The sequence below is a fragment of the Heptranchias perlo genome, chromosome 4 (genome assembly GCF_035084215.1).
Source record: "Heptranchias perlo isolate sHepPer1 chromosome 4, sHepPer1.hap1, whole genome shotgun sequence".
Classification (NCBI taxonomy): Eukaryota; Metazoa; Chordata; class Chondrichthyes; order Hexanchiformes; family Hexanchidae; genus Heptranchias; species Heptranchias perlo.
The window spans coordinates 35,110,352-35,136,633 of record NC_090328.1 but is presented as its reverse complement, the minus strand read 5'-3'; the positions used below and the strand labels follow the sequence as shown (position 1 = coordinate 35,136,633).

Genomic DNA, 26,282 nt, shown 5'->3' with positions numbered 1-26,282 from the left:
CTTCACCTCCGGATCATTCCAGGGTGCCACCGAGGACATCGCCAGGGTCTCTCAGTCGCCTGCACACAAGTGTGTAAGGCAGGTCACCGATAGCTTGTTTCGAAGAGCCTCACATGACAGCTGTGGCTGGCTTCCCACGGGTGCAGGGTGTAATCGATTGCACCCATATTTCAATACGAGCATCTTCACACGAGCCAGGACTGTTCATCAACAGGAAGGGCTATCACTTCATCAACACTCAGCTCGTTTATGAGCACCGCAAAAGATTCCTTCACGTGTGCGCCAGATACCCTGGAAGCTGCCACGATTCCTTCATCCTCCGAGAATCCAACATCCCGCCCCTCTTCCACGCACCGAACACCCTTAAGGGCTGGCTCCTCGGAGACAAGGGATACCCCCTGCACATGTGGCTCATGACACATTTGAGGAACCCCATCACCGAGCAACAGTGATGATATAACGACAGCCACATCGCTACCAGGTCTACAATTGAGCATGTTATAGGGCTGCTCAAGATGCGCTTCAGGTGCCTTGATCATTCTGGGGGAGCGCTTCAATACGCACCAGACAGAATGGGACACATTGTGGTCGTGTGCTGTGCCCTGCACAACAGAGGGCTGCCGCTTGAGGCCCGATCCACATCTGCCACCCAGAGGCGGAGGAGCAGGAGCTGGAGCAATCCACGGGCAGAGCAGCAGCTCACCCGGCTGCTCGTGATGCCAGGGAGTCACTGATATGTGAACGGTTCTCCAACATCAGACATTGATGAAGCAGCCGAAGATAGTTGGGCCTAGGACACTGCCCTGAGGAACTCCTGCAGCAATGTCTTGGGGCTGAGATGATTGGCCTCCAACAACCACTACCATCTTCCTTTGTGCTACGTATGACTCCAGCCACTGGAGACTTTTCCCCCTGATTCCCATTGACTTCAATTTTACTAGGGCACCTTAATGCCACACTCGGTCAAATGCTGCCTTGATGTCAAGGGCAGTCACTCTTACCTCACACCTCTGGAATTCAGCACTTTTGTCCATGTTTGGACCAAGGCTGTAATGAGGTCTGGAGCAGAGTGGTCCCGGCAGAACCCAAACTGAGCATCGTTGAGCAGGTTATTGATGAGTAAGTGCCGCTTGATAGCATTGTCGATGACACCTTCCATCACTTTGCTGTACTGTTGCCAATGTCCCATGTAATGGAACCCCTCCTTCCCACACCAGGGATGCATTCACCTTCAGAGATTACCATCCGTGAGGTCCTGTTTTTTCAATTTAGTTCCTAACTTTTGATATTCACTTAGCAGGACCCCCTCTCTTTTCTTCCCTATGTCATTGGTCCCAACATGGACCACGACACCTGGATCTTCCCCCTCCCTTTCCAACTTCTTCTCCATTGCTACAAGATATCATTTACCTTTGCGTCAAGTACGCAACACATCCTTCTGGACTATCGGTCGCGACTGCAGAGGATGATATCTATCCCCCTAATTATCAAATCCACAATGATTACAACCTTTCTATTCTGCTCTTTCCCTCCTAGGACTGCCTCCTGCTTCCTGGTGCCATGGTTAATATTCTGGCTGTCCACCCCACAGCCTACAAGTACATTGTACCTGTTGGATAGGACCGGTGTCTGTGGGACCTCCTCCTCTATCTCCCCTCGGTTCCCCATAGCCTGCTGACTAACAGTCACACTCTCCCCTTCCTGTACCTGTGCTTTCATCTGAGGCGTGACTGTACTCTGGAGAAAACTATCCAAAAATTCCTCCCCCTCCCTTATGTGTCGGAGTGTCTCTAACTCGCATTCCAGCTCAAGGCCTCTTGTCCACAAACTTCCACATATCACAGTCCCGACACATAGCCTGCACTGGCATTTCTAGTTTTTAATTTATTTATTTGTATTTAGTTCTAGATATAATAATTACTTGAGATCTAGATTATATTTAAGAGATGGATTTGGCTTGATTTCAGATTAATTTGTATCTAACTAGCCTTGTTTTTTGTTTATTAACTTCTTTATTTTATTATTTCCTTAACTCCTATTTATTATATAACAGATTTTAATTTAATGAAATTCAGAACTCTTTAATGTTAGTATCCTCTATTTAGTTAATTTTAATTTTATCCCCTTGGGGTTGATTAAGCTAAGTGTTTAATTAATCAATTATATTATAAATTAAACACTTTGCCATAATTCCTCAGGCTCTGCCGCTCAACTCACTATTTCAGATTCAGAATTTTTTTTTCCCAGATTTTTCCTAGTTTGTTTTATAGTGCTCCTCTCAGCCGCTTCTCCTATGCTTTATACTGCTCCTCTCAGCCGCTTCTCCCGTGCTTTATACTGCTCCTCTCAGCCGCTTCTCCCGTGCTTTGTAGCGCTCCTCTCAGCCGCTTCTCCCGTGCTTTATAGTGCTCCTCTGCGCCTCTTCCCCCGTGCTTTGTAGTGCTCCTCTGCGCCTCTTCCCCCGTGCTTTATAGTGCTCCTCTCAGCCGCTTCTCCCGCGCTTTATAGTGCTCCTCTCAGCTGCTTCCCCCACGCTTTATAGTGCTCCTCTCAGCCGCTTCTCCCGTGCTTTATAGTGCTCCTCTCAGCCGCTTCCCCCGTGCTTTATAGTGCTCCTCTCAGCCGCTTCTCCCGCGCTTTATAGTGCTCCTCTCAGCCGCTTCTCCCGTGCTTTGTAGTGCTCCTCTCAGCCGCTTCTCCCGCGCTTTGTAGTGCTCCTGAGCTGCTTCTCCCGTGCTTTATAGAGCTCCTCTGAGCTGCTTCTCCCGTGCTTTATAGTGCTCCTCTTAGCCGCTTCTCCTGCGCTTTATAGTGCTCACACCCACACTTTATAGTAGAGTTCTGTATTTCTGTATAATATTCAACCTCCAAATCCAAAATTTTTTCTTTTTTTGTGCAGCTGTTTTCTTTGTCTTCGTGTTTTAATACTGACTGATTGACTGCTAGCATTCTGGTGAGTTTTTCCAATTTTTCTACAAAGTATTCTAATCAGCATCAGAGCAATGCTGGTGTGGTCCACCGTTGAGCTGCAACACCCCGGTTTTTTTTTTGTCCGGTTGGTCATTCATCTCCCAATTTTTGTTTTGATTACGATCAGCCTTTCTGCACGAAAAAAAAGTTTGCTCGAACAGTTATGGCTACTATCAAACATTTTCCACCTCTTTTTCACTATATAAAAAAAAATCCACGTAGAGAGCAAGAATCCCTCTGGTCATTATGTGTAGCAATGTCATAACGTGATTGTGAAAATTTCTGGTAAAAATCAATGCTTCATAAGAGAGCCAAAAAACGAACGTAGAAACACTGCAGTCTATGAAACCCAGAACAAAACAAGAAGTAAAGTACATCTCACCTTACTGATTTTCACAAAACCCAAAGTAACAATAAGCAGCATTTTATTAAAAATGGGTTTTCGGTTTTGTACTCTTTCGGTAAAATTATCAATTGGAGGAGTTCTTTAGTTTGGAAAAAAAAATTTAGACGAGATGCAGCACGAGGCCTTTGCCAAGAGATAACCACCTTAAAGCTTTCAAAAGCATTGAGGATTAGAAACTGAAATGAAATAATTCTGCTTAAACAAAATTCATGTTTGCAATGCTTTCCCCTTCCCACTGGGAAGGTGAAATAAAGAGGGACTGCATCAAAACTAAGCATTGGAAGTAAACAATACAAGCTAGGGCAAAAAGCTTTCATAGTTAGTGGATTCTTATTTACATTTGACTTCCTCCAGCTTGGTTACTGACTGTTATGTAATGGAGACCAATTTATTTTCTTGTAACCCCTGTAGATTATCAGATAAAGCAGTCATGATCAGATCACAGTTGTTGATCCTCGCAGTGTGAATATCAGACATCAATACCCATCAGCGAGGGGAAAGAAAAACGTAACAGAACAAAAATATCGCCACGCACTTCACTTGCATGTCTCCCATGTGGTTACTCAAAGCAAGTCATAGAAATACGGAAGTGCAGTTTGCTCTATGTAGGACATTATATAATACTGAGGAGACTAAATCCTTAATCATTGCAGTATCAGTATTTTTTATACAAGCCGATCTCTAGCGGCATTACTTACGGTGAGTCGGGTATTTTAGAAGAACAAGATTGTCGTGCCAAGTAAAACTATCAGGGACACAAAAATATCAGCACTGGGTGCAGCCCAAGACTAGGCAGCACTAGGAGGAGGGGATACCACGAACGCTGCAGAGGGGGATCCGGGGATCACTGGAACAGGCCCTTGGATCATTGAAACGGGGTCCCAAGAGCCCCTAGGAAGATCCCAGGGATCAGTCCGAGGGATAGAGATTAAGGGGAATATAGCCTAGGGGTTTAGGCGCACTGAGGGACATCCCAGGATCTGCGGGGGGGGGGGGGGGGGGGGGGGGGAGGGGAAGTGGGTGGAGGTCTCCTGGAATCCAGCAAGAGTGCAAAAGGCTTTGAGAGTATGGATAAAGAGATAGAGGGAAGCAAAAACCTCAACAAATAATATAGAATGCTGGAGTTATACTCGGTAGTTTTGAAGAAAAATGCTGCTTTATCAGTGATTTTGTTACAACTTCACAATTATTATGACTTCGTGACAAAGGAGAACGGGTAAAAGATGGGATTGGAGGAGGAGACTGTCCTGGTGGCTGGGATTTTAATGGTACAAATCCATAAATCTGGGAGAGGCAGATGTGTTCATGCCTCAATCCATTAATATGCTTTTATTTCCACCATTTACTTTACCAATGGTGATGGTAAATCAAACAATTCAAAGATTTAATGTAAAAATAAAGTTGTTAAAGTAGAAAGACAAGGATAATGTAGTGAATGTAATATATTTGGATTTTCAAAAGGCCTTCGATAAAGGTACCGCGTAGTAGACTCACGACTAACGTCAGAGCGTGTGGAGTCAGGGGGCAAGTAGAACGCGTAGCAAGCTGGCTACAAAACAGAAGAGTGGGGATTAAGGGTAGTTACTCAGACTGGCGAAGGTGGCAACTGGTGTTCCACAGGGATTGGTGCTGGGACCACTGTTGTTCAATATTTATATAAACAAGTTGGACTCGGGAATCGGAAGCACAATTTCAAAATTTGCAGATGACACCAAATTCGGGGGTATAGTAAATACTGAGGAGGACTGCGACAAAATACAAGACGACATTAATAAACTTGTAGAACGGGCGTGTAAATGGCAAATTATTTTCAATATAGGTAAGTGTGAGGTGGTGCATTTTGATAGGAGGAATAAGGAGGCCACATACTGCTTGGAAAATAAAGGTCTAAGTGGAGTAGAGGAGCAAAGGGATCTCTGGGTACAGATACACAAATCACAAAGTAGCAACGCAGGTTAATAAGACCATAGACAATGCAAACAAAGCACCAGGGTTCAATTCTGGAGGAATAGAATTTGAAAGCAGAGAAATTATGTTAAAATTGTATAGAACCTTGGTTAGACCACACTTAGAGTAGCACGCACAGTTCTGGTCTCCATAATTACAGAAAGGATATAGAGGCACTGGAAAAGGTGCAAAAAAGAATGATACCGGAACTGAGAGGTTGTAACTATTAGGAAAGACTGAAGAGGCTGGGATTCTTTTCTCTAGAAAAGAGAAGGCTGAGGGGTGACCTAAAAGAGGTCTTTAAAATTTTGAACGGGTTTGATAGGGTAGACGTAGAGAAGATGTTTCCATTTGTGGAGGAATCCAAAACTGGGGGCCATAAATATAAGATAGTCACTAATAAATCCAAAAGGAATTCAGGAGAAACTTCTTTACTCAGAGTGGTAACTCTGTGGAACTCGCTACCACAAGGAGTAGTTAAGCCGAATGGCATAGATGTAATTAATGGGAAGCTAGATAAGTACATGAAGGAGAAAGAAATAGAAGGATATGTTGATAGGGTGAGATAAAGTGGGGTGGGAGGAGGCTCACATGGAGCATATATACGGGCATAGACCAGTTGGGAGGAATGAACTGTTTCTGCGTTAAATTCTATGTTATTTGGCCTCAGCTGAACCCATTGGTATCGACTAGAGGAAAACAATTCCTACCAGCTTCAGTGCTTTTGTTACAAAAGAAAATCTAATTTTTTTCAAAAGCAAAAATAATTGCTCTTTGAGCTCCGACAATAGTTTTTGCTGTAACTTTGGTACTCCCCCTATTAAACTGTGCAGTTTGTATCCCAGAACACATGCGGCACCAATTAGGTAAATTACTAGAACATTCACATGAATTATGAAATTCATTTTGTATTTCCTCGTGGACGTGAATAGGAATCCCACGTTTGATTTGTAAGCTGTGGTGAAAGAATAGAACATTCGAAGACATTATGAAACACACCATGGTGAGGGATATGATAAGCGCAAAGGAAAGCTACGTAAAGATAAATTTTCTGAATTAGCACCGTCGTTTAAACAGCAACGATCACAAAAAGCAGCAATCAATGTTTGCTAACGTTCGCCATGTAAGTGATACTGCTGCGCTACGTGATTGCCCACGAAATAGCTGCGTCATCAAATCCATTTTGGGAGGGAGAATTTTTGAAGAACTGCATGCTAAAACCTGCAGAAATAGTGGGGTGGAAATTCTAGTGTGCGCCAGCGGTCGGGGCCAGGGCCAGAGGCTCATCCAAAATTGGGCCTCAGGCCTCAGTTTAACAATAGAGGTGAGCTGCCGCACCTGTCGCGCCTCGTCCGACGCTGGGGCTCCAATTTGGGCCTGCTGCATCGCCAGTAAGTCTTGGGAGGTGGGCGGAGGAAAATGCAGGAGGGCCGAGCGCGGGTTGGCAGGGGCCCACAGTAGTGCTGTGGAGCCGGGGCAGGGGCTCTTTCCCCAACGTTTCTTCAGCGGCCTCCAGCAGTCCCTTTAAGGACTGCTGTTTAGGTCGGTAAGGAACTGTAAAACTAGTCGGAGCTTGCGCGGCGCATGCTTCACCTAGTTTATCATGCATTTTGTAGAAGGGTCTGGAAACAGGCGCCGGACCCTTCTTTACAAAATTGAAATGATACAATGCTGATCACAAAAACAGTGAGGACCGATATGGCAGAGGCCATGCTGATGGCACAGATTAGATGCAGGACCTCACGCCTAAAAATTATACACAAATAAACAGGCAAAACACATACCAATTTCCACCCGTGTATGTCCAAATAGCTTTGGCTGAATGTGGCCCACACCGTGTGCCAGTATGTCAGATCAGGCCCACCAGATAAAATGAGTTTTAAACCCCTGCTATAGAAGGCTGGCCACTTTCAAACACCATTTAGAAAAAACACTGACTCATTGACGTGACCAGTGCCCTTTCGACCTGTTCACACGTCAGATGTACCTTGAAGCAGTGATGCTGGCCAGAAGCTTTTCTGTGTTTTCAGACAACTCTGCTGGGAGCAGAACTTCAACTGGCTGTAGGCATATGATCCGGCTTTCCAGCTCCGACCTGGACTTACAGTCTTGAAAACAATCAAAAACCACATCACCGGTGTTGGGTTGGACTGCCTGCAAAACACAATGGTTAAAGTCAAAATTAAGGAAATCCTACATACAAACATAAAGTCCAAAGTTTCTAGAATTTCATCTCCCCTTCTTCCGATCCAGATGGATTTTTTTTTCAAAATGCAGTTCACTAGTGTGTTTTTTGTTCCAAAAATGCATATGCTGACAGACCAGAGTGATTCAGATGTCCCAGTGATTTTTTTTTTAAGAAATCATTAGTTAACAAGAAATGGCCCACTAGCCAAAATAGTGGACCATTGGGACTCTCAACCAGAGTTCAAATCCATTTTGGGCTAATGTGCGGACACGTTTCCATCTATTAAACAATTTTTCCAATGATAGACCAGTGTGATTAAGAAATTACTAAATCAAATCATAATCAATTAAAAGCAAAATACTGCGGATGCTGGAAATTTGAAATAGTTCCGATGAAAGGTCTTCGACCTGAAACGTCAAATCCATTTCTTTCTCCACAGATGCTGCCTGACTTGCTGAGCTTCTCCAGTATTTTCTGTTCTCATTTCATAATCAATTAAGTTTACCTCCTATTCACAATAATGAAAGTGTGTTATAAACTGTAGTTTGCAAGCACAGGCCCGGGGGGCACTTATAGCCTGTAATGCATGTATGCCTCAAAACCGCCCCTAGGAACCAACCCCTACAATAGGCTGCACAGGTTACATTATTGGCTGCAAGGGCTCCGCAATTCTGCGGCCATGGAAACTGCCACGATATTTGCCGCCCACCACAGAATTTCTTCTTGCTATTTTTTTTCCCTCGCTTTCCTTCCGCAATCTATTTTCCCCACCGTAACTGTATTGGAATCAGCACCTGGTGTTCTGAACCTGAATGGTGGCAAGTGAAACCAATCTTCTAAATTCTATGGATAAGCTGCGGCTTAATCCCACAAAATCCTAGGAGGCCCTGGTTATAAATACAGAAATCATCAAATACTTCACTAGTCGACTTCTCGGAGGTTCAATGGAACCAATGGTGTCTGCTCTCTAATATCCACCAGAATTTCTGTAGGGCAAGGACTTGTACAAAACATCGCCCCACTGCACAGCCCACTAAAATCTGTTATTTGTACATCATCTTTACTAGTTGAATAAGACAATTTTTCACATTTCTGTTGTCTTCATTCTTGTGCCTAGAATATTATTGTACCAAAATTTGGGAACTATATTAACCACAAATTTCCATTAATCATCTTGGGGGAAGGGAGCCCTGAATTAGGACTGATAATGTGGGCATCAATGTAATTGAAAAGCTAATCTACAAAAGTTCTGATGAAGTGATTAGATACAAGGGTAAGTTATTAGCAGTAATAATTTTTTTTCAGGTATTTTAGACTTTAAAAAAAAAATTGGTACTTGGTATGACATCTCTGAAAAAAAATCAAAGCACTTACTATTTCTGGAGTAATTCTACTGCACTGCTTAAATTGCCTTTGGTGCTGCAGTTGCCAAGGACTTCAAATATTTGCCTGGAATGGACATTCTATATCATTCCCACCTACCCCTACACTCATTGTTTTTTTAATGAAGTCATTGAAGTCAAGGACACAAATAAATGAACATCACAGGACACAGCAGAATTAAAATTGTGATGGGTGATATGAGTAAGGAACATGTTAACACGTATGCATGCAATTACTTTGTCCACTATTTTAACCATGGCCAGTTTATTTTAATTAGCCACTTTATTTTAAATTGCTCGTCTCCGTCCCTACCTCAGCCCAACTGATGCAGAAACCCTCATCTATGCTTTTGTTACCTCCAGCCTCGGCTATTCCAATGCTCCCCTGGCCGACCTCCCATCTTCCACCCTCCGAAAATTTCAGTTTATCCAAACTCTGCTGCCCGTATCCTAACTCGCACCAAGTCCCGTTCACCCATCGCCCCTGTGCTCGCTGACCTACTTTGGATTCTGTTCCAGCAAAGCCTCAAATTTAAAATTCTCATCCTTGTGTTCAAATCACTTCATGGCCTCGCTCCTGTCTATCTCTCCAACCTCTACCAACCCTATAACCCTCCAAGAACTCTGGGTTCCTCCAATTCTAGCTTCATGCATCCCCAACTTCCTTCACCTCACCATCAGTGGCCGTACCTTGAGCTGTCTCAGCCCTAGGCTCTGGAATTCCCTCCCTAACTCTCCCTTCTCCTTTAAGATGCTCCTTAAAACCTACCTCTGACCCAGCTTTTGGTCACTTGTCCTAATATTGTAGCTTGGTGTCATATTTTTAGATTAACAGAAAGGTTACAGCACTGAGGGAGGCCATTCAGACCATCGAGCCTGTGCCGGCTCTTTGTAAGAGCAATCCAGTTAGTCTCATTCCCCCGCCCTTTCCCCATAGCACTGCAAATTTTTTCCCTTCAAATATTTATCCAATTCCTTTTTGAAAGCTCTGATTGAATCTGCTTCCACCACCCTTTCAGGCAACACCTTTCAGGTTTTTCCTCATCGCCTTTAGTTCTTTTGCCAATCACCTTAAATCTGTGTCCTCTGGTTCTCGACCCTTCCGCCAATGGGAACAGTTTCTCTTCATTTACTTTATCTAAAACCTTCATGATTTTGAACACTTCTATCAAATCTCCTCTCAACCCTCTCTGCTCTAAGGAGAGCAACCCCAGCTTCTCCAGTATATCCACATAACTGAAGTCCCTCATCCCTGGAACCATTCAAGAAAATCTTTTCTGCACCCTCTCTAAGGCCTTCACATCCTTCCTAAAGGGCAGTGCCCAGAATTGAACACAATACTCCAGTTGTGGCTGAACCAGTGTTTTATAAAGGTTCAACATAACTTCCTTGCTTTTGTACTCTATGCCTCTATTTATAAAGCCCAGGATCCTGTATGCTTTTTTTTTTAACAAGTGCTTTCTCAACCTGTCCTGCCACCTTCAAAGATTTGAATACCCCCAGATCTCTCTGTTCCTGCACCCCCTTTAGAATTGTACCATTTAGTTTACATTGCCTCTCCTCGTTCTTCCTGCCAAAATGTATCACTTTGCACTTCTCTGCTTTAAATTTCATCTGCCACGTGTCCGCCCATTCCACCAGTCTGTCTATGTCCTCTTGAAGTCTATTACCGACATCCTCGCTACTTACTACATTTCCAAGTTTTGTGTCATCTGCAAATTTGGAAGTTGTGCCCTGTACTCCCAAGTCCAAGTCATTAATATATATCAAAAAAATACTGATTTTGATGGCTATCGCTCCTTGAAGGGCCTTGGGACATTTTACTACATTAAAGGTGCTATATAAATGTAAGTTATTGTCGTTGTTGTTGGATGCTAGAATAGCAATTGTAAACAATTTTACAACACCAAGTTATAGTCCAGCAATTTTATTTTAAATTCACAAGCTTTCGGAGGCTACCTCCTTCGTCAGGTGAACGATGTGAAAATGAAATCCTCGAGATGAAATCGCATTTATAATTCACAGAACAATGCTTGGTGAGTACAGACAGTTTTTTCAACTGCCCGTTGCCAAGGCAATCAGTGTGCAGACAGACAGGTGTTACCTGCCAGGTCTCACAGAATATACAAATCACCAAAAAAAAACAAACAAAAAAAAAGAGATAGAGAGGATCTCTATCTCTGTTTTTTTTTGTTTGTTGTTTTTTTTTTTGGTGATTTGTATATTCTGTGAGACCTGGCAGGTAACACCTGTCTGCCTGCACACTGATTGCCTTGGCAACGGGCAGTTGAAAAAACTGTCTGTACTCACCAAGCATTGTTCTGTGAATTATAAATGCGATTTCATCTCGAGGATTTCATTTTCACATCGTTCACCTGACGAAGGAGGTAGCCTCCGAAAGCTTGTGAATTTAAAATAAAATTGCTGGACTATAACTTGGTGTTGTAAAATTGTTTACAATTGTCAACCCCAGTCCATCACCGGCAACTCCACATCATGGCTAGAATAGCAGGCAGAGGATTCTGTATGAATGTGTACTACGTTTCGTTATTACTACTGTACAACACAATCTGAATTCCTGAGTGTCTTATGAATTCTAACATGTAATGTCTATTAAATTTTTTAAACTCAAACAGAAACCTCACCACTAAAATTGAAAATCAATTTGCAATCAAACAAAAAATGCTTTCACTATTACAATCACTAGCTAAAAACATTGGGATCTCTGATTTTTAAACTATGCCCTTCATGCTTTCTCAATAGTAAAACTTAAACCTGCTAAACCCCCTGTAGAGAAAGCATTACATATACATTCAATAACTTCTGACGAGGGGGCTAGGTTTCCTCTGACTGATGCAAGAACATAAGAAGTAGGAGCAGGAGTAGGCCATACTGCCCCTTGAGCCTGCTCCACCATTCAATAAGATCATGGCTGATCTTCGACCTCAACTCCACTTTCCTGCCCAATCCCCATACCCCTTGATTCTCTTAAGAGTCCAAAAATCTATCTATTAAGTTAACACAGTGCATAAAACTGACCTGGTTAACACAATACATAAAACTAAACAGTTGTTGCTACCCATCATAAAATACAACAGCACATCTATCACGACAGGACTGGGTCTCAGCACTAAATAGGAGAACTCCTCGCTGTAAGTTTTCTACTGTTGTATCAATTACAGCAGCAGTGTGAAGCGAACAAACGAGCTGGTTCAAGCACTATGTTGCCTTTTGCTGCCATCTAGAGGCTGCAAAACCAAAAAAACCTCATTACCTTATTCAAAATATGCATTAAATATCATTACGAGATCAGGTGGGTTCTTTGCTTTAATTTTTTTCTTGGAATATTAGTAATGCTGGCAAAGATGCATTTCTTGCCCATCCCTAGTTGCCCTGAGGTGGTGATGATGCCCCCACCTTGAAGGCCATGGAAAGTTTCAATTTTGATAAGTTTCAAAAGAGAGGTTCCTGTGTGAATTTTAGAAGTTAGTTAGTAGTACGAAGTTTTGAAGGAGAAAAATGTCAGATAAACGAGCGTTAGAATGTGTTCAAACTCAGTTCAGAGAGCAATTCCACAGTAGCTGTAATCGTAATCATAAAAATTATAGCACAATGTAATAAATACATGCAATCATAGAATATAGCACCGGCGGCCATTCGGCCCAGTGAGCCCGTGTTGGCTCTTTATAAGAGCAACTCAGTTAGTCCCATGCCTCCGCTCTTTCCCCACAGCCGTGCAAATTTTTTCCCTTCAAGTATTTATCCAATTCCTTTTTGAAAGCCACGAGTGAATCTGCTTCCACCACCCTTTCAGGCAGCACATTCCTAATCATAACTACTCGCTGCATAAAAACAGTTTTTCCTCAAGTCGCCTTTGATTCTTTTGCCAATCACCTTAAATCTGTGTCCTCGACCCTTCCGCCAATGGGAACAGTTTCTCTTTATTTACTTTATCTAAAACAGTCATGATTTTGAACGCTTCTATCAATGCGTTAGCTGAATTTAGAACAAGAAAACAAGTCAGGAAGACTACAGACAATTCTCTGATGACGATTGAGTTTTTTGATGAGGTAACAGAGAGGGTTGATGAGGGCAGTGCGGTTGACGTTGTGTATATGGACTTCCAAAAGGCATTTTATCAAGTGCCACATAATAGGCTTGTCAGCAAAGTTCAAGCCCATGGAATAAAAGGGGCAGTAGCAGCATGGATATGAATGTGGCCAAGTGACAGGAAGCAGAGAATAGTGGTGAATGATTGCTTTTCAGACTGGAGGGAGGTGCACAGCAGTGTTCCCCATGGGTCAGAACTAGGATCACTGCTTTTCTTGATATACATTAATGACTTGGACTTGGGTGTACAGGGCACAATTTCAAAATTTGCAGATGTCACAAAACTTTGACGTGTAGTAAACAATGAGAAGGATAGTAATAGACTTCAAGAGGACATAGACAGGCTGGTGGAATGGGCGGACACATGGCAGATGAAATTTAAAGCAGAGAAGTGCAAAGTGATACATTTTGGTAGGGAGAACGAGGAGAGGCAATATAAACTAAATGGTACAATTCTAAAGGGGGTGCAGGAACAGAGAGATCTGGGGGTATTTGTGCACAGATCTCTGAAGGTGGCAGGACAGGTTGAGAAAGCAGTTAAAAAGCATACAGGATCCTGCACTTTATAAATAGAGGCATAGAGTACAAAAGCAAGGAAGTTATGTTGAACCTTTATAAAACACTGGTTCGGCCACAGCTAGAGTATTGTGTCCAATTCTGGGCACCGCACTTTAGGAAAGATGTGAAGGCCTTAGAGAGGGTGCAGAAAAGATTGACTAGAATGGTTGCAGGAATAAAGGACTTTAGTTATGTGGATAGACTGGAGAAGCTGGGGTTGTTCTCCTTAGAGCACAGAAGGTTGAGAGAAGATTTGAGAGAGGTATTCAAAATCATGAGGGGTCTAGACAGAGTAGATAGAGAGAAACTGTTCCCATTGGCGGAAGGGTCGAGAACCAGAGGACATAGATTTAAGGTAATTGGCAAAAGAACCAAAGGCAACATGAGGAAAAACTTTTTTTTACGCAGCAAGTGGTTATGATCGGGAATGCATTGCCTGAAAGGGTGGTGGCTTTCAAAAGGGAATTGGATAAGTACTTGAAGGAAAAAAATTTGCAGGACTACGGGGAAAGTGGGACTATAGCTGGATTGCTCTTGGAGAGCTGGCATGGGCTCAATGGGCCGAACGAACATAAGAACATAAGACATAGGAGCAGGAATAGGCCATACAGCCCCTCGAGCCTGCTCCGCTATTCAATAAGATCATGGCTGATCTTCCACCTCAACTCCACTTTCCTGCCCTATCCCCATATCTCAGGATTCCCCTAGAGCCCAAAAATCTATCTATATCAGCCTTGAATATACTCAACGACTCAGCATCCTCAGCCCTCTGGAGTAGAGAATTCCAAAGATTCACAACTCTCTGATAGATGAGGAGGAATTTCTTCAGTCTTAAATGGCCGAACCCTTATCCTGCGACTATGCCCCCTAGTTCTACAGTCTCCAGCCAGGGGAAAACATCCTCTCAGCATCTACCCTGTCAAGCCCCCTCAGAATCGTATATGTTTCAATGAGATCACCTTTCATTCTTCTAAACTCCAGAGAGTATAGGCCCATTCCACTGGGCCTCCTTCTGTGCTGTAACCATTCTATGTACTATGATGCTAGCAGCAGCGCACTGCACAGGAAGATGGAATTATTTCTATATAGCAACTGAACTGTTATTTGAACAAATAAATGGCATGTTATACCATAGATTTTCAGACTAGAATCAAACTGGATTTATATTTATGGCCCACCACAAATGCAAGTTGTTCTTTTTGCAGGCATCACATGCGAAGTCTTAGGAACAAAATTAAATCTTAATCCATTATTCCTGCAAGTATGTCTTACAGATATCAACTTTCACCAATTACATAAAATATATTTGGGACCAAAAGCCCAAAGTATAAGTTAGTGCTTTATTTTTCTGGTTTACGTTTGTATCCTCAGAAGCAATTCATGCTGGGAGGCATTCATTGTGAAAGGATTCTTACCACAAGCCCAATCAGAACTCCCTGCTTCTTATGGTCTTTTTTGCTCTGTGTTTGTTCACAGATACACATCAGGTAGTTGTTGGGAAGTTCACTAGCCACATCTCCAAATTCAACCGAGTCACTTTCCAGGTTCAGCAGTGGGTTAATATGTAACAATCATCAAGGAAAGTAGGACAAATAATATTTAGTCACCTAATTAATTATACATCTGCCATTCCACCAGCACACTTAAACCTTCACCAAATCTGGGTTCAAAAAAAATCATAAATGTTGATTCGATTACACATTGCAATCCTGTCACCAGACGGAGTATGTTTATGCTCTTCAGATAGAGGTCACTGAATCGTCAACAAGTTGCTATGATAATCTGGTCTTGGTCACTTTGGTCCAGGATCATTAGGAGCCTGTCTACAACAGTCTGCACTACATTACTGTACGTGTAATATTCTTGGGCAGGAGGGCAGAAGGCAGATTTCCCTGTGAAATGGGAAGTTTCAAAGGAATCCAAAGAATTACATTTTACGATTAAATAAAAGTTCTGCCCAAAAAAGGGGGAATGAAACATGAAAATTGGAGAGTGTAACCCAAAGTCTTTGTCGTTCACCTCCTAACAGCCTGGTTCAGAATGACCAAGCAGAAGTCCGGATTGTCCTGGGGGCTGAAACTTTTTTTAAAAAAATTATTATTCATTCTCTGGATGTGGGCCTCGATGGCAAGGCCGGCATTTATTGCCCAATACTGGTTGCCCTGAGAAAGTGGTGGTGGACCTTTTACTTGAACTGCTGTAGTGGTTTCATACAACCGAGTGACTTGTTAGGCCACTTCAGAGGGCAGTTAAAGGTCAACCACGTTGGTGTTAAACTGGAGTCACATATAGACCAGACTGGGTAGGCACTGTTGTTTCCTTCCCTAAAGGACATTCGTGAACCAGTTGGGTTTTTGCGACAATCCGACAACTTCGTTTTCAGATTTTGTTTTAAACTGAATTCAAATTTCAATGGGATGGATTTGAACTCACCTTCTCTGGACTATTTAACCATGCCTCCGGATTACTATTCTAGTAACATAATCACTACACTATCGTACCCTAAAACAAGACCTATGAAAAGGGGAGAACAGAGGTTCTGGAGCACAGTAGCTTGGTGTAATAGATGAACTCGATTGGTATCCTGAATGTAAAATGGCACCAAGCTGTTGCTAGGAACTGTGACAAAAAATGTAGATACTTAGAAAAATAAACGACACAATTATTTCCCATTTTATACTCACACTGATTTTTTTTTTACTAACATTAGAAAACAAAGGGAGGATTTTCCTGTTAAGTTACACTGGTTTTCAATTCACTCCGTTCCCACAGGAATTTTAAATTTTGGCCACAGAAATTTAAACTGCCTTTTAAATGTTCAAGAGGCACCCGGCCCCACTCCACTGCTGGCGGTGCTCAAGGCCTGCCTAACCTCGACTCAGCCAGACCCACCCTCCGACACAGGCAGAAACCCCACAAAAAAAATTTAATTCAGCTGACTCTCGGGAGTTTGCAGCCCAAGTCAGGTAAGGACAAAGCCCTCCGACCCTGCCAAATTAACATCACTCTGGGCGACAGAAATTCTAGACTCACACCTGATTTGAATGATATACAAGCTTAAAGCCCTATGAGTGCAGATTCCCGATTGGACCACCAGGTGGCATACGGGAGAAGAAAAACTAGTTTAAAAAGAGGATGGAACTTATGCGACCGAAAGGATATCTTCTCCAATGAGTGTAGACTTTGTGTACAGAGCGGTCAACTTGCGAGTGAAGAGATTGCCTTTGTTCTCTCCAACAGCTTTAAGAGCTGCAGTCTCAGTCTGCTTCACCACTCCCACCTGTAACAGATATACACACAGTAATCGATCTTTACATTCCACAAATTATCTTCACGATGCATTTCTTAGAATAACGTTTAGTGTTGCAGTGCTAATCGTGGGGGAGGGGGGGGGGGCAAAATACAGCTTAATTGACTAACAAAAAATTACATTCACTCTGATTTACTATACTGCTGTCAAAACAAAATTCTAACCGGTTGAGCCGAGTTCTTCATTCAATTTAAATCAATGTATACTTAAACTTCCTCTCCAATTTGAAACTTTCTTTACAACCGGTCTACAGATTTCGACAGTACTTGCATTAGCAGTAAAAGCACCGTATGAATTTTTTTGCTTGTAAAAAAAATCTCCTGTTACTGGCAAATGGAATTATTTTGCTACTGGTGGTAATCTGTTGTAAAAAGAAATCTGTTGGCCTTAAGAACAATTTGCCTTTCTTACAGCAAAATGCCTCAAAAGCGTTTTACGCTGAGGGAGGAAAAACAGTCAAAGTAAAGCAGGAGGGAAAAGGGTGAATGGAGAAGGTTGGGATGGTGGGCCGAAGGGACAGTTGAAGAGAAGGGTTTTGACAAGATTTTTAAAAACAGGATGGGAAGTGGCAAGATGGAGGTATGGATTAGGGCTTCAGTGGGTGTGGGGTGGAGGGAGGGGCAGAGTTGGCCAATGTTGTGAAGGTGGAAGAAAGCGACCTTGGTAATGGAGTGAATGTGAGGTGGGGAGGAGGGAGAAGAGGAGGAAGCTTAGCTCAGGGTGGAGCAGCACACACAAGTTGGCACCTCCACAACATTGGCCAACTCTGCCCCTCCCTCCACCCCACACCCACTGAAGCCCTAATCCATACCTCCATCTTGCCACTTCCCATCCTGTTTTTAAAAATCTTGTCAAAACCCTTCTCTTCAACTGTCCCTTCGGCCCACCATCCCAACCTTCTCCATTCACCCTTTTCCCTCCTGCTTTACTTTGACTGTTTTTCCTCCCTCAGCGTAAAACACTTTTGAGGCATTTTGCTGTAAGAAAGGCAAATTGTTCTTAAGGCCAACAGATTTCTTTTTACAACAGATTACCACCAGTAGCAAAATAATTCATGGGGCCAAGATTAGGTGTGTAGATGTTGATGGGAGCCAAAGAGAATGGCCACAACATTCCCACCCCAATTCTTTTTATGAAAGACCCTCTCTCAGACAGTGCTGGATCGCTGTCTCATTGGGGAAAAGATATCAATCCAGAGAGAGGGTATGAGGATGGGAGAGGGGGGGGAAAAAAAAAGAGCAACTGTGAAAGATATTTTATTCCTTGCAGCCACATCCCCATCTCATCCTTCAGGGGGAGGTACGATGGAGCTTCACTGCACCGAGACTGGATGGGTGCAGGTTAATGGATTGGGAAGTTTACGTCTTAAGATTCCCACATGTCAAGTCTGCAATCACAAGTGTACCATTGGAGGGAGAAGTCAAGTGATGCCCTGGAGGATTCCACAAAGAGGAAGGGAAGGAGCAAAAGTCAACATTCCCCCCACGCCCCCCACCAAAGTTTGGTATCTCCTAGCAGCTGATTATAAAATAGCACTGGCAGCAATACACTTCCCTGATCTTCCAAGGATGGTTGGTGTATGGAAAATAGCAAATAGAAAATTAACACATTTACCCACACCCGTTTTCCAGCAAGAGGATGAAATACTCAGAATTGAGAAAACTTACCTTGTATCCTTTAGCAACCAGCCGTCGAATATGGACAAATAGCCGATGCACTGGTATGCTGGCGGTCATGAAGTTATGGTCTGGGTGGCAGTAAATATTCAGCTCTCGAGCTGCAATCTGTAAGCATGTACATAAAGTCATAATGTTAAAAAAATCCTGAAAACCCTACTGACTACTCTACACAGAAAGTAGTAAACGTGTGGAACAGACTGTCAAGGGAGACAGTGGAGGCAGAGAGGGTGGAAAACTTTAAGGGAGAATTGGAGACATTTGAGGGAATGGGCGATAGAGAGGTGTTAGTTTTTGTGATCAAGTGGTCTTTTCCAATCCTGTACTTTCCTTTCATGCACGAGTATATAAGCATCTGCCAGCACCCCAGGTATAGGAATGAAAAGAACACCTTTCAATCTACATTCCATTTCACAAAAGTTGCTTCTACATTCGCACCTGTTTAGTACAGAGCAGGAGAGAGCAGCATTGTGAGAGAGCTCCCCCGAGTAGCACTACAAAAACCAGCTTTATCCGAGCATTTACTGAACCAAGATTAATCATTCCACTGATTAATCTTTCATTTAAAAAAAAATAAACTTTCCTAGTTCTAGTAATAAATAAACCAGTGCATGTGTGGTCAGGGAACTGATTTATTACAGTGCATGTGTAGTCCAAGTTTATTCACCACAGTTCTACAGTTGACTTACTTTTGCAAAGCACTTGCAATCGGGTTCATTTGGTTCAGTGAATCTGTGATCAGATTTATTTATACAGTGCATGCAGTCTGGTTTATTTATTTCCCCATAATTGAGACGTACGGTCTAGTTTTAGTGCTGTTGGTTGAGGGACGAACGTTGGCCAAGAGAGTGGGAAAGCTTGACTTCAAATAGCACAAAGGGATCTTTTAAGTCCACCTGAACAGGTTTATGGGGCCCTGGTTTAATATCTCAGTCTGAAAGAGAGCATCTCCAACAATGCAGCACTCCCACAGTACTGCAATGAAGTGCCAGCCTAGATTATTTGCTGAAGTCCTGGAATGGGGCTTGAACCCACGATCTTCTGACTCAGACAAGAGAGCTACCAACTGCGTCAATCTGACACTTGTGCAGTGCACTAAATAAACCATTAGTGCCTTGACCACATATGCAGTGTACATTTAATTACTAATCCATCTCCTGTGGCATTGCACACAGGGAGTCAACAGCAAGAGGTGTCTTCAGGCGATGCAGGGTTAGACGGCAGGGGATAACTGGACCAGGACATGCCAATATAATTCAGTCTCCATTTTAAGGCCATATATTCTGTCCTGATCTTTATATGATAGATTGGTGTCATATAATTTACAGTTAAAACAGCAAAACTTATGGCAATTTGGAAAGAAGAGTAGAGTTGATTGGAACATGCAGAAGTAGGGATCTATTCGTCCATCCTACTCAATGTTGTGATCAGGAACGATGAAGTTGCCAAAGGGTTCGGAGGCAAGCAGCTCAGGGAGAAGGAGGCCCACGTGACTCAGCAAAGGTCAGGCTTCCCAGTCAGCTGCAGGAGTTGTTGACTGGATGGCACAAGGTCCAGGGCTTCTCCCACCAGTAGAGTCTCTTATCGGGGATAACGCGACTGCAGGCGGAGGACTTGAGAACGCGTCAGTTCAGCTCCAAGCATAACAGATGCGCGCAGGGAGTCAGCAAACTGCACGCCAAATGATTTTAGGGAATTAACAGTCCAAGGAAGCCCAGGTCGTGCAAGCTTAGGAGATGCAGCTTGCCAACCATACCCAAGGATTCAGGCAAAGGCAAAGGCAGAGAGAAAGCTCACACCTCACTTCAGAGGCTACATTTAAAAAGGCACCTTACCCAGGGAGAGTGTGTTTCCAGTCACAGTGGTGGTTGGTAAGCAGTTCTGTGCCACACCTCATTCAAGATGAGATAGCCCTGTGTGTCTTACCTGCTCAGGGGGAGGCATGGGCGATCACATGGTCCACCACATAACTGGGAGCAGAGTGAACCAATTATCAGGCAAAGTGGCTTCAACGACATGACAGGCAAACTGATGAGATCGGCCCACAGCGCAACCTAGAGACAGCATCCAGCTACAGACATTGGACTGAGCTGGGGCTGTGTGGGGTTCGGCTGCAGGGGTCGCGCAGGCAATTCAGGGTCATCAGACAGCCCAGGCATAGCCCCCTGCATGATGCCATGGCTAGCGTAGAGGATCAGAGGCACTAGGTAAAGGAGTGGCATGTCTTGCTCAAAGCCACTAATTGGAAGGATTGAAAATCATGGTGCCATGCCTAGTGAAAATAGCCATGATGTGGAGATGCCGGTGATGGACTGGGGTTGACAATTGTAAACAATTTTACAACACCAAGTTATAGTCCAACAAATTTATTTTAAATTCCACAAGCTTTCGGAGGCTTCCTCCTTCGTCAGGTGTTCTTCATACCGTTCACCTGACGAAGGAGGAAGCCTCCGAAAGCTTGTGGAATTTAAAATAAATTTGTTGGACTATAACTTGGTGTTGTAAAATTGTTTACAATAGTGAAAATAGCACATGGTTTTCACAAGCGAGCTGTAGGGCTCTCCCAAGACAGGCCTCCTCTGGAGGCAGAAGATATAACAAACTTCAGGATTTTTGGTCATTTGCCCATAGAAGAAGATCATCAGGGAACAATGCAGGGCAAACTCCAAACTGGGGAGCGGGAGCCAGTTAATTGGCAGCCCGACTGGCTAATCCCTGAACATGAAGGGCTGGGAGAGTGTCAGAGGTCAAACTGGTAGATTCTTGTCCAGCTGGGGAACAAAGGACAGATGAGCACATGGTCCAGTTCAGTTGTGTAAGATTTAGTAAGGAAGCCACAGGGAGTGAGCAGAACCTCTTTTTAAGAAGAAACACTGGGCAGAGGAGTTTTATATAACCTACTATTAGGAAGAGTGTGATGTGTTTTGTTGTTTGCTGTACTGTGAGGAAGGTTACTAATATAAATTGAAGTCAGGTGAGATTTACTATAAATGTTACTATGTTTACTTACCAACTGTTGATTTATATTTGGCCTTATTTCACTAAAGTGTTAATCGATCTGCCTATTTGAAGATTGGAGGTGCACACGAGCAGTACGTACAAGATTTTGGATTTCAATTCATATAACAAAGGGCTTCATTGTTACGCCCTCTTGGGCCATGTTATCTTACGACTAAGTATTGGGCAGTAAAGATAAACTCCTGATTGTAAGTGATGTACGATCCATTTATGGGACAGATGATGCTGAACCCAAGAAATTATCTAGAGCAGACCCAAAATTTGTAATAGGCATGACTGATATTTAAATATAACCCACAAAATGCTGGAAATATTCAGATCAGGCAGCATCTGTGGAGAGCAAAACTGATATTGAAATAGGACTCATGTTCTGCTCGTAGAAGGCAGACTTTTACTGGTTTTATAACTGACTAGTAAGTGTTCCTTCCCACCAGCAGCAACAGAGCCAAGCTCTGCTAATGGCTCTGTAGGTTAATGCACTTTGCAGCATGATACCGAGCGTTCAGATGCATAGATAGACATGATGGAGTGTTTGTAGTAACACCTGAACCCACAGTTACGATGGCTTCTATAAGTGAGCTCAATAGTTTACCAGAGGTCTCTGGGTGCATTTATATTGTTACTTTAACGTTGCTATGAAGCTGTTTCCACTTTGTAGGTGATGCTAAAGTTGTTGTATAACTGCAGAGTTAGGTCTGATCTAACGAGGGAGAAGTGCACAAAATCCCCTGAAGCAAGCAGCGACATGCCTATAGATTTGATATCACTTGGCATACAAGTCCAGTCTCTGTGCAGGCAACCATGTGGTGAGTGGTCTCCTAGGCAGGAGAGCTCCATTTAGAATGGGGCAGTAAAAATTAGGTACAACCTGACTGGAACTCAGACCAAACCAATAGCTACAGTATAAATGCACCTTCAATGCACTTGATATCTCTAAGTACCTGGAACTTTGAGAAGCCAGTTAAATCAAAGTCTTTGGTTAGAGCGACCTACCTCCGCATCTTCGCCAAAGAACCTGTATTTGTATCCACACTCTACGCACAGCACTGTATCCTTGTGCTGCTCTTTGATCTCCAGGAACTGTAGTTCTAGTGGAGTGTACGCGCTCTTTGTCCTGCGGTTAACCGTGCCTGCTTTTAAAGTGTTCTTCGTAGTGTTTCCCTTATTTGAAGCTGAAAATCGATGCCAATCCAGGCTTGCAATTTCCTGAGAGTGAGACTGTCAGAAGTGAAAGAAAGGGGTCATTTAAGGATTGTTTTTAAATGTTCACAATCAAAATTTAGGGAAAATGATGTGAAGTGGATATTTCATTCTATCTCTGCTTCATTAGAGCCGAGCGTGTGTTTAATGTATTCAAATATGGGTTCCAATGATTGCATTAACATTTTAAAAACTAATGGAACAGTTACAACATTGAGGACACATTCTAGGACAGCAAAGCATCACTAGAATGACAAAGAGCAAGTTTAAACAATGCGGGGAACCCGAGCAGTGGCAGCAAAGCATCGCGGGAGAGACAAAGAGCGAGTTTAAACAATGCGGGAACCCAAGCAGTGGCAGCAAAGCATCGCGGGAGAGACAAAGAGCGAGTTTAAACAATGCGGGAACCCAAGCAGCGGCAGCAAAGCATCGCGGGAGAGACCCGGAGCAAATTTAAACAGCGCGGGGAACCCAAGCAGTGTCGGAGCTGAAACAAATGGAGGGAAGAATTTCTTGAGGACAGGGGCGACAGAGGAGTGGGAGGTACTGCAAGGTAGTGGGAACTCAGGAAACTGGAGAGGAGAGAATTGGAGTACTCAAGCCTGGAAGTGGCAAAGTTTTGAAGAAGAGGTTGTCTAAGGACATGAAAAGATTTAACATTTTAGTAAAATACTGACTCTTAAAGTGTGCTAACCTACCTGATGCAATTCTTCTCTGTCTGCATCCTTTGCAAGCATCAATTCATCCAGTTCTGTGCCAGTGTTGTCAGAGTTTAGATCACAATTTTCTGCACAGTCGTATCTCTTGAATTGGATATCCACACCTGGGTCTTTAGTACCTGCTGGTTCTAGGTGCCCGTCAATAGAAAATCCCTTCAGTCTGTCCAGGGTGGATGAACATACACTGGGTTGTGTACGTACTACTGGCTCATCTTCAAAAGAAACAAATCCTTTGAATTATAAAACTCTAGATTGTTTTTACAGCCATTTTTCTGATGAATAGTAAACACAGATACATACATGATGATTCAAAAAACAGACAGCTAAAAAAAGTACATAAAAAGCGTGAAAATATATTTATCTACACGAAATAAGAAATGTGGATTTTTCAGATATTTAACAGTACTACTTGACTGCAGGGAAATTTACAATGGAAATTAGTGTTCGATAAAGTAGACAAACAGGTGGTGTGGATGGAAAGTCCATCATAAAGTAATCATACATAGATTTAAAATGGAGTGGGCTTGATGGGATGAATGACCTTTTTATCACTTGGATTTTCTTGCATTCTTATTCAGGCTAACGAGGAACGTTAAGACACGGGGATTGAGCAGGAAAATAGGGTTAGATTTGGTGGCTTATGTGGAGGAAAGCACTGATGCAGGCTTGTCTCTGTGCTGCAACACTCTGAAAATGAAGAGCAGGAACACGGTGAGCTGGATATATTGGAAGAAACGGGGTTTTTTTTTACATTTAGAAATGTAGTTCAAAGGTTATGGTACAGGATACTATTAAGCTTAAAAAGAGTAGGAGATAACATATGGTATATCAGGAAGTGCTGATTAGGTGATGCCAAACTTGGGGTTTAAAAGCCTGAAGATTGTAGAAAAGAGGCAAAGCTGTGGGAGATAAGGAATTTCATAGTTTAGAAGTCCTGTGAAAGTTAGCGTAGGAGGCTTGATTTCAACACACGGAGGATGCAGGGTGGAGGGGGGGTGGGGGGGGAGATGGAGAATCTGCACCTTAAGAAGCAACTTCAGAACAGCAAGTAGTATTGACAAAGTAGAAAAGGGTATGGCTTTTAATTACACGATACTCCAATTCAATTCATCCCTACGGACCAATTAAAAACCAAGGGCTTCCTACGTGCAATATGATTACTCCAGTTTATACAAGAGTGAGTAATGAAAGGTTCTTCTCCCAAATGTAGTCATCTTGAGCAGCAGTGACAGTTGTTGAGAAGCCTGAAGTCTTGTTAGTCCGACCTGGAACTTACAGCAGAGATTTTCCTGGGTCTGTGCCAAGACGCACTGGGATTGCCTGGACCGCAGCGAATATCAGAGAATCAGGCACTTTGCAGTGCACATCTTTAAAGGCACCTGCCAAATTCTTCTTCCGTTAATTTAAATGAAGGAAACTCAGGCAGGTTCCTTTACAGACACGCATTCCACCCACCCAATATTCCAATATTCGCTGTGCCCTGGATATAGACCCAGGAAAATCTCCAGTAGCTTTAAAATTAAGTCTCATACATATTTTGATTATAAAGTGTTATGGGGATGAGTGCAATTTATCTATTACTGATTTACATAATAAACATGGAGAGAGAAAGAAAATGCAGTCAAACGCGGTTGGCAAATTGGTCAGACTAAGAAGATTCTCTCTCGTTATATAAAACAGAGCAAAATGATTGAGATTATTAAACCATTTTCAAACCTTTCATCAACAGGACTCAAGTCACCTCTCATACCAGTTTTGCTACCAAATTTTATAAACAAATAGCTCCACACCCCAGTATTTGGTCTCCATTTTACCAACAAATTGAATTTAAGTAGCACTTTTAACACAGAAAAACTTCCCAAGACTTCACAGAAGCACAAAGAAATGGAATTGCGTTTGATTATGAAGCCAGTTTTACCACTGATGGCCAGTAACAAAAAATGACTGAGTGTAGAAAGCATTACTTATGTACTTACCACATCCTTCGTTGACTATTCCCCCCTCTCCATTCTTTTCTTGACTTGCCAGCTTCCTGCGTTTTGTCCTGGGTTCACCTTGTTCGACTTTTGCTTTCTTTTTCCTACCGGAGTCTGGTATCTGCAGCATGTGAATCAAAACCAATAAAGAAATCAAACTCAGATCACACAGCTCTTCAGTTTGAATGTCCCTAATGTCCATTATGTCCTCTGGTCTTGCTCTTCTGGCTAACTTTAAATTAATAGTCTAGGTTTACTTTATCTATATCAATTAATATTTTGTATGTGTCAACGAAATCTCTTTAAAACACATTAAGACAGATTTTCCTGTCACCTGGCTGCTCCAGAGAACTAGGCAGGAGCAGTGCACCAAAGTAAATTGCTCCTATCCAGCTCCGGGATCATCTCAATCTCCTGTCCCAGGCTATTTAAATGGCTTTAAACGCAGCCCCATTGCAGAGGTTAGCACCAGCAATAGCAGCAGGGCATTAACGGTAGCTACAGGCCTTCAGCTGGGTCACTATCCTTGGTGACTGAGACCTTCAGGCTGTTGCTTAGGATTGAAGTTCAAAATTCTGGGAGGGCTTATAAAAATTGTGAACCCAGTCCTCAACTCCTGGACTTTGGCCAGCCCCAAAGCCCCTCTGATCGGCGGGGGTCCGGAGGCAGGCCACAGCGCCTTGTTCTTTGTGCACCCTGCCCTGTGCTGCCCATCTAACCTTAGGGCAGGAGAATGGGAGAGAAGACTGGGAATGCCCCCTTCCGCCTCACTCACCTTGATGCATCAGCTTGCACCTTCAGCAAGCACAGGCCAAACTCTCA

General features: G+C 43.0%; 1 protein-coding gene across 1 annotated transcript in view; it reads right to left on the bottom strand.

Annotated features, from left to right (window-relative positions):
* The window catches only part of msh3 (mutS homolog 3 (E. coli)), a 292,863-nt gene that overhangs the window by 250,666 nt on the left and 15,915 nt on the right, over nucleotides 1–26,282 (bottom strand). The window contains exons 2-8 of the mRNA XM_067982781.1: nucleotides 25,461–25,581; nucleotides 23,464–23,696; nucleotides 22,559–22,783; nucleotides 18,539–18,655; nucleotides 16,724–16,841; nucleotides 14,977–15,125; nucleotides 7,311–7,477 (exon numbers count right to left, since the gene is read on the bottom strand). Coding sequence (XP_067838882.1) covers nucleotides 7,311–7,477; nucleotides 14,977–15,125; nucleotides 16,724–16,841; nucleotides 18,539–18,655; nucleotides 22,559–22,783; nucleotides 23,464–23,696; nucleotides 25,461–25,581 — 1,130 coding nt within the window. The remainder of the gene's footprint in view (nucleotides 1–7,310; nucleotides 7,478–14,976; nucleotides 15,126–16,723; nucleotides 16,842–18,538; nucleotides 18,656–22,558; nucleotides 22,784–23,463; nucleotides 23,697–25,460; nucleotides 25,582–26,282) is intronic.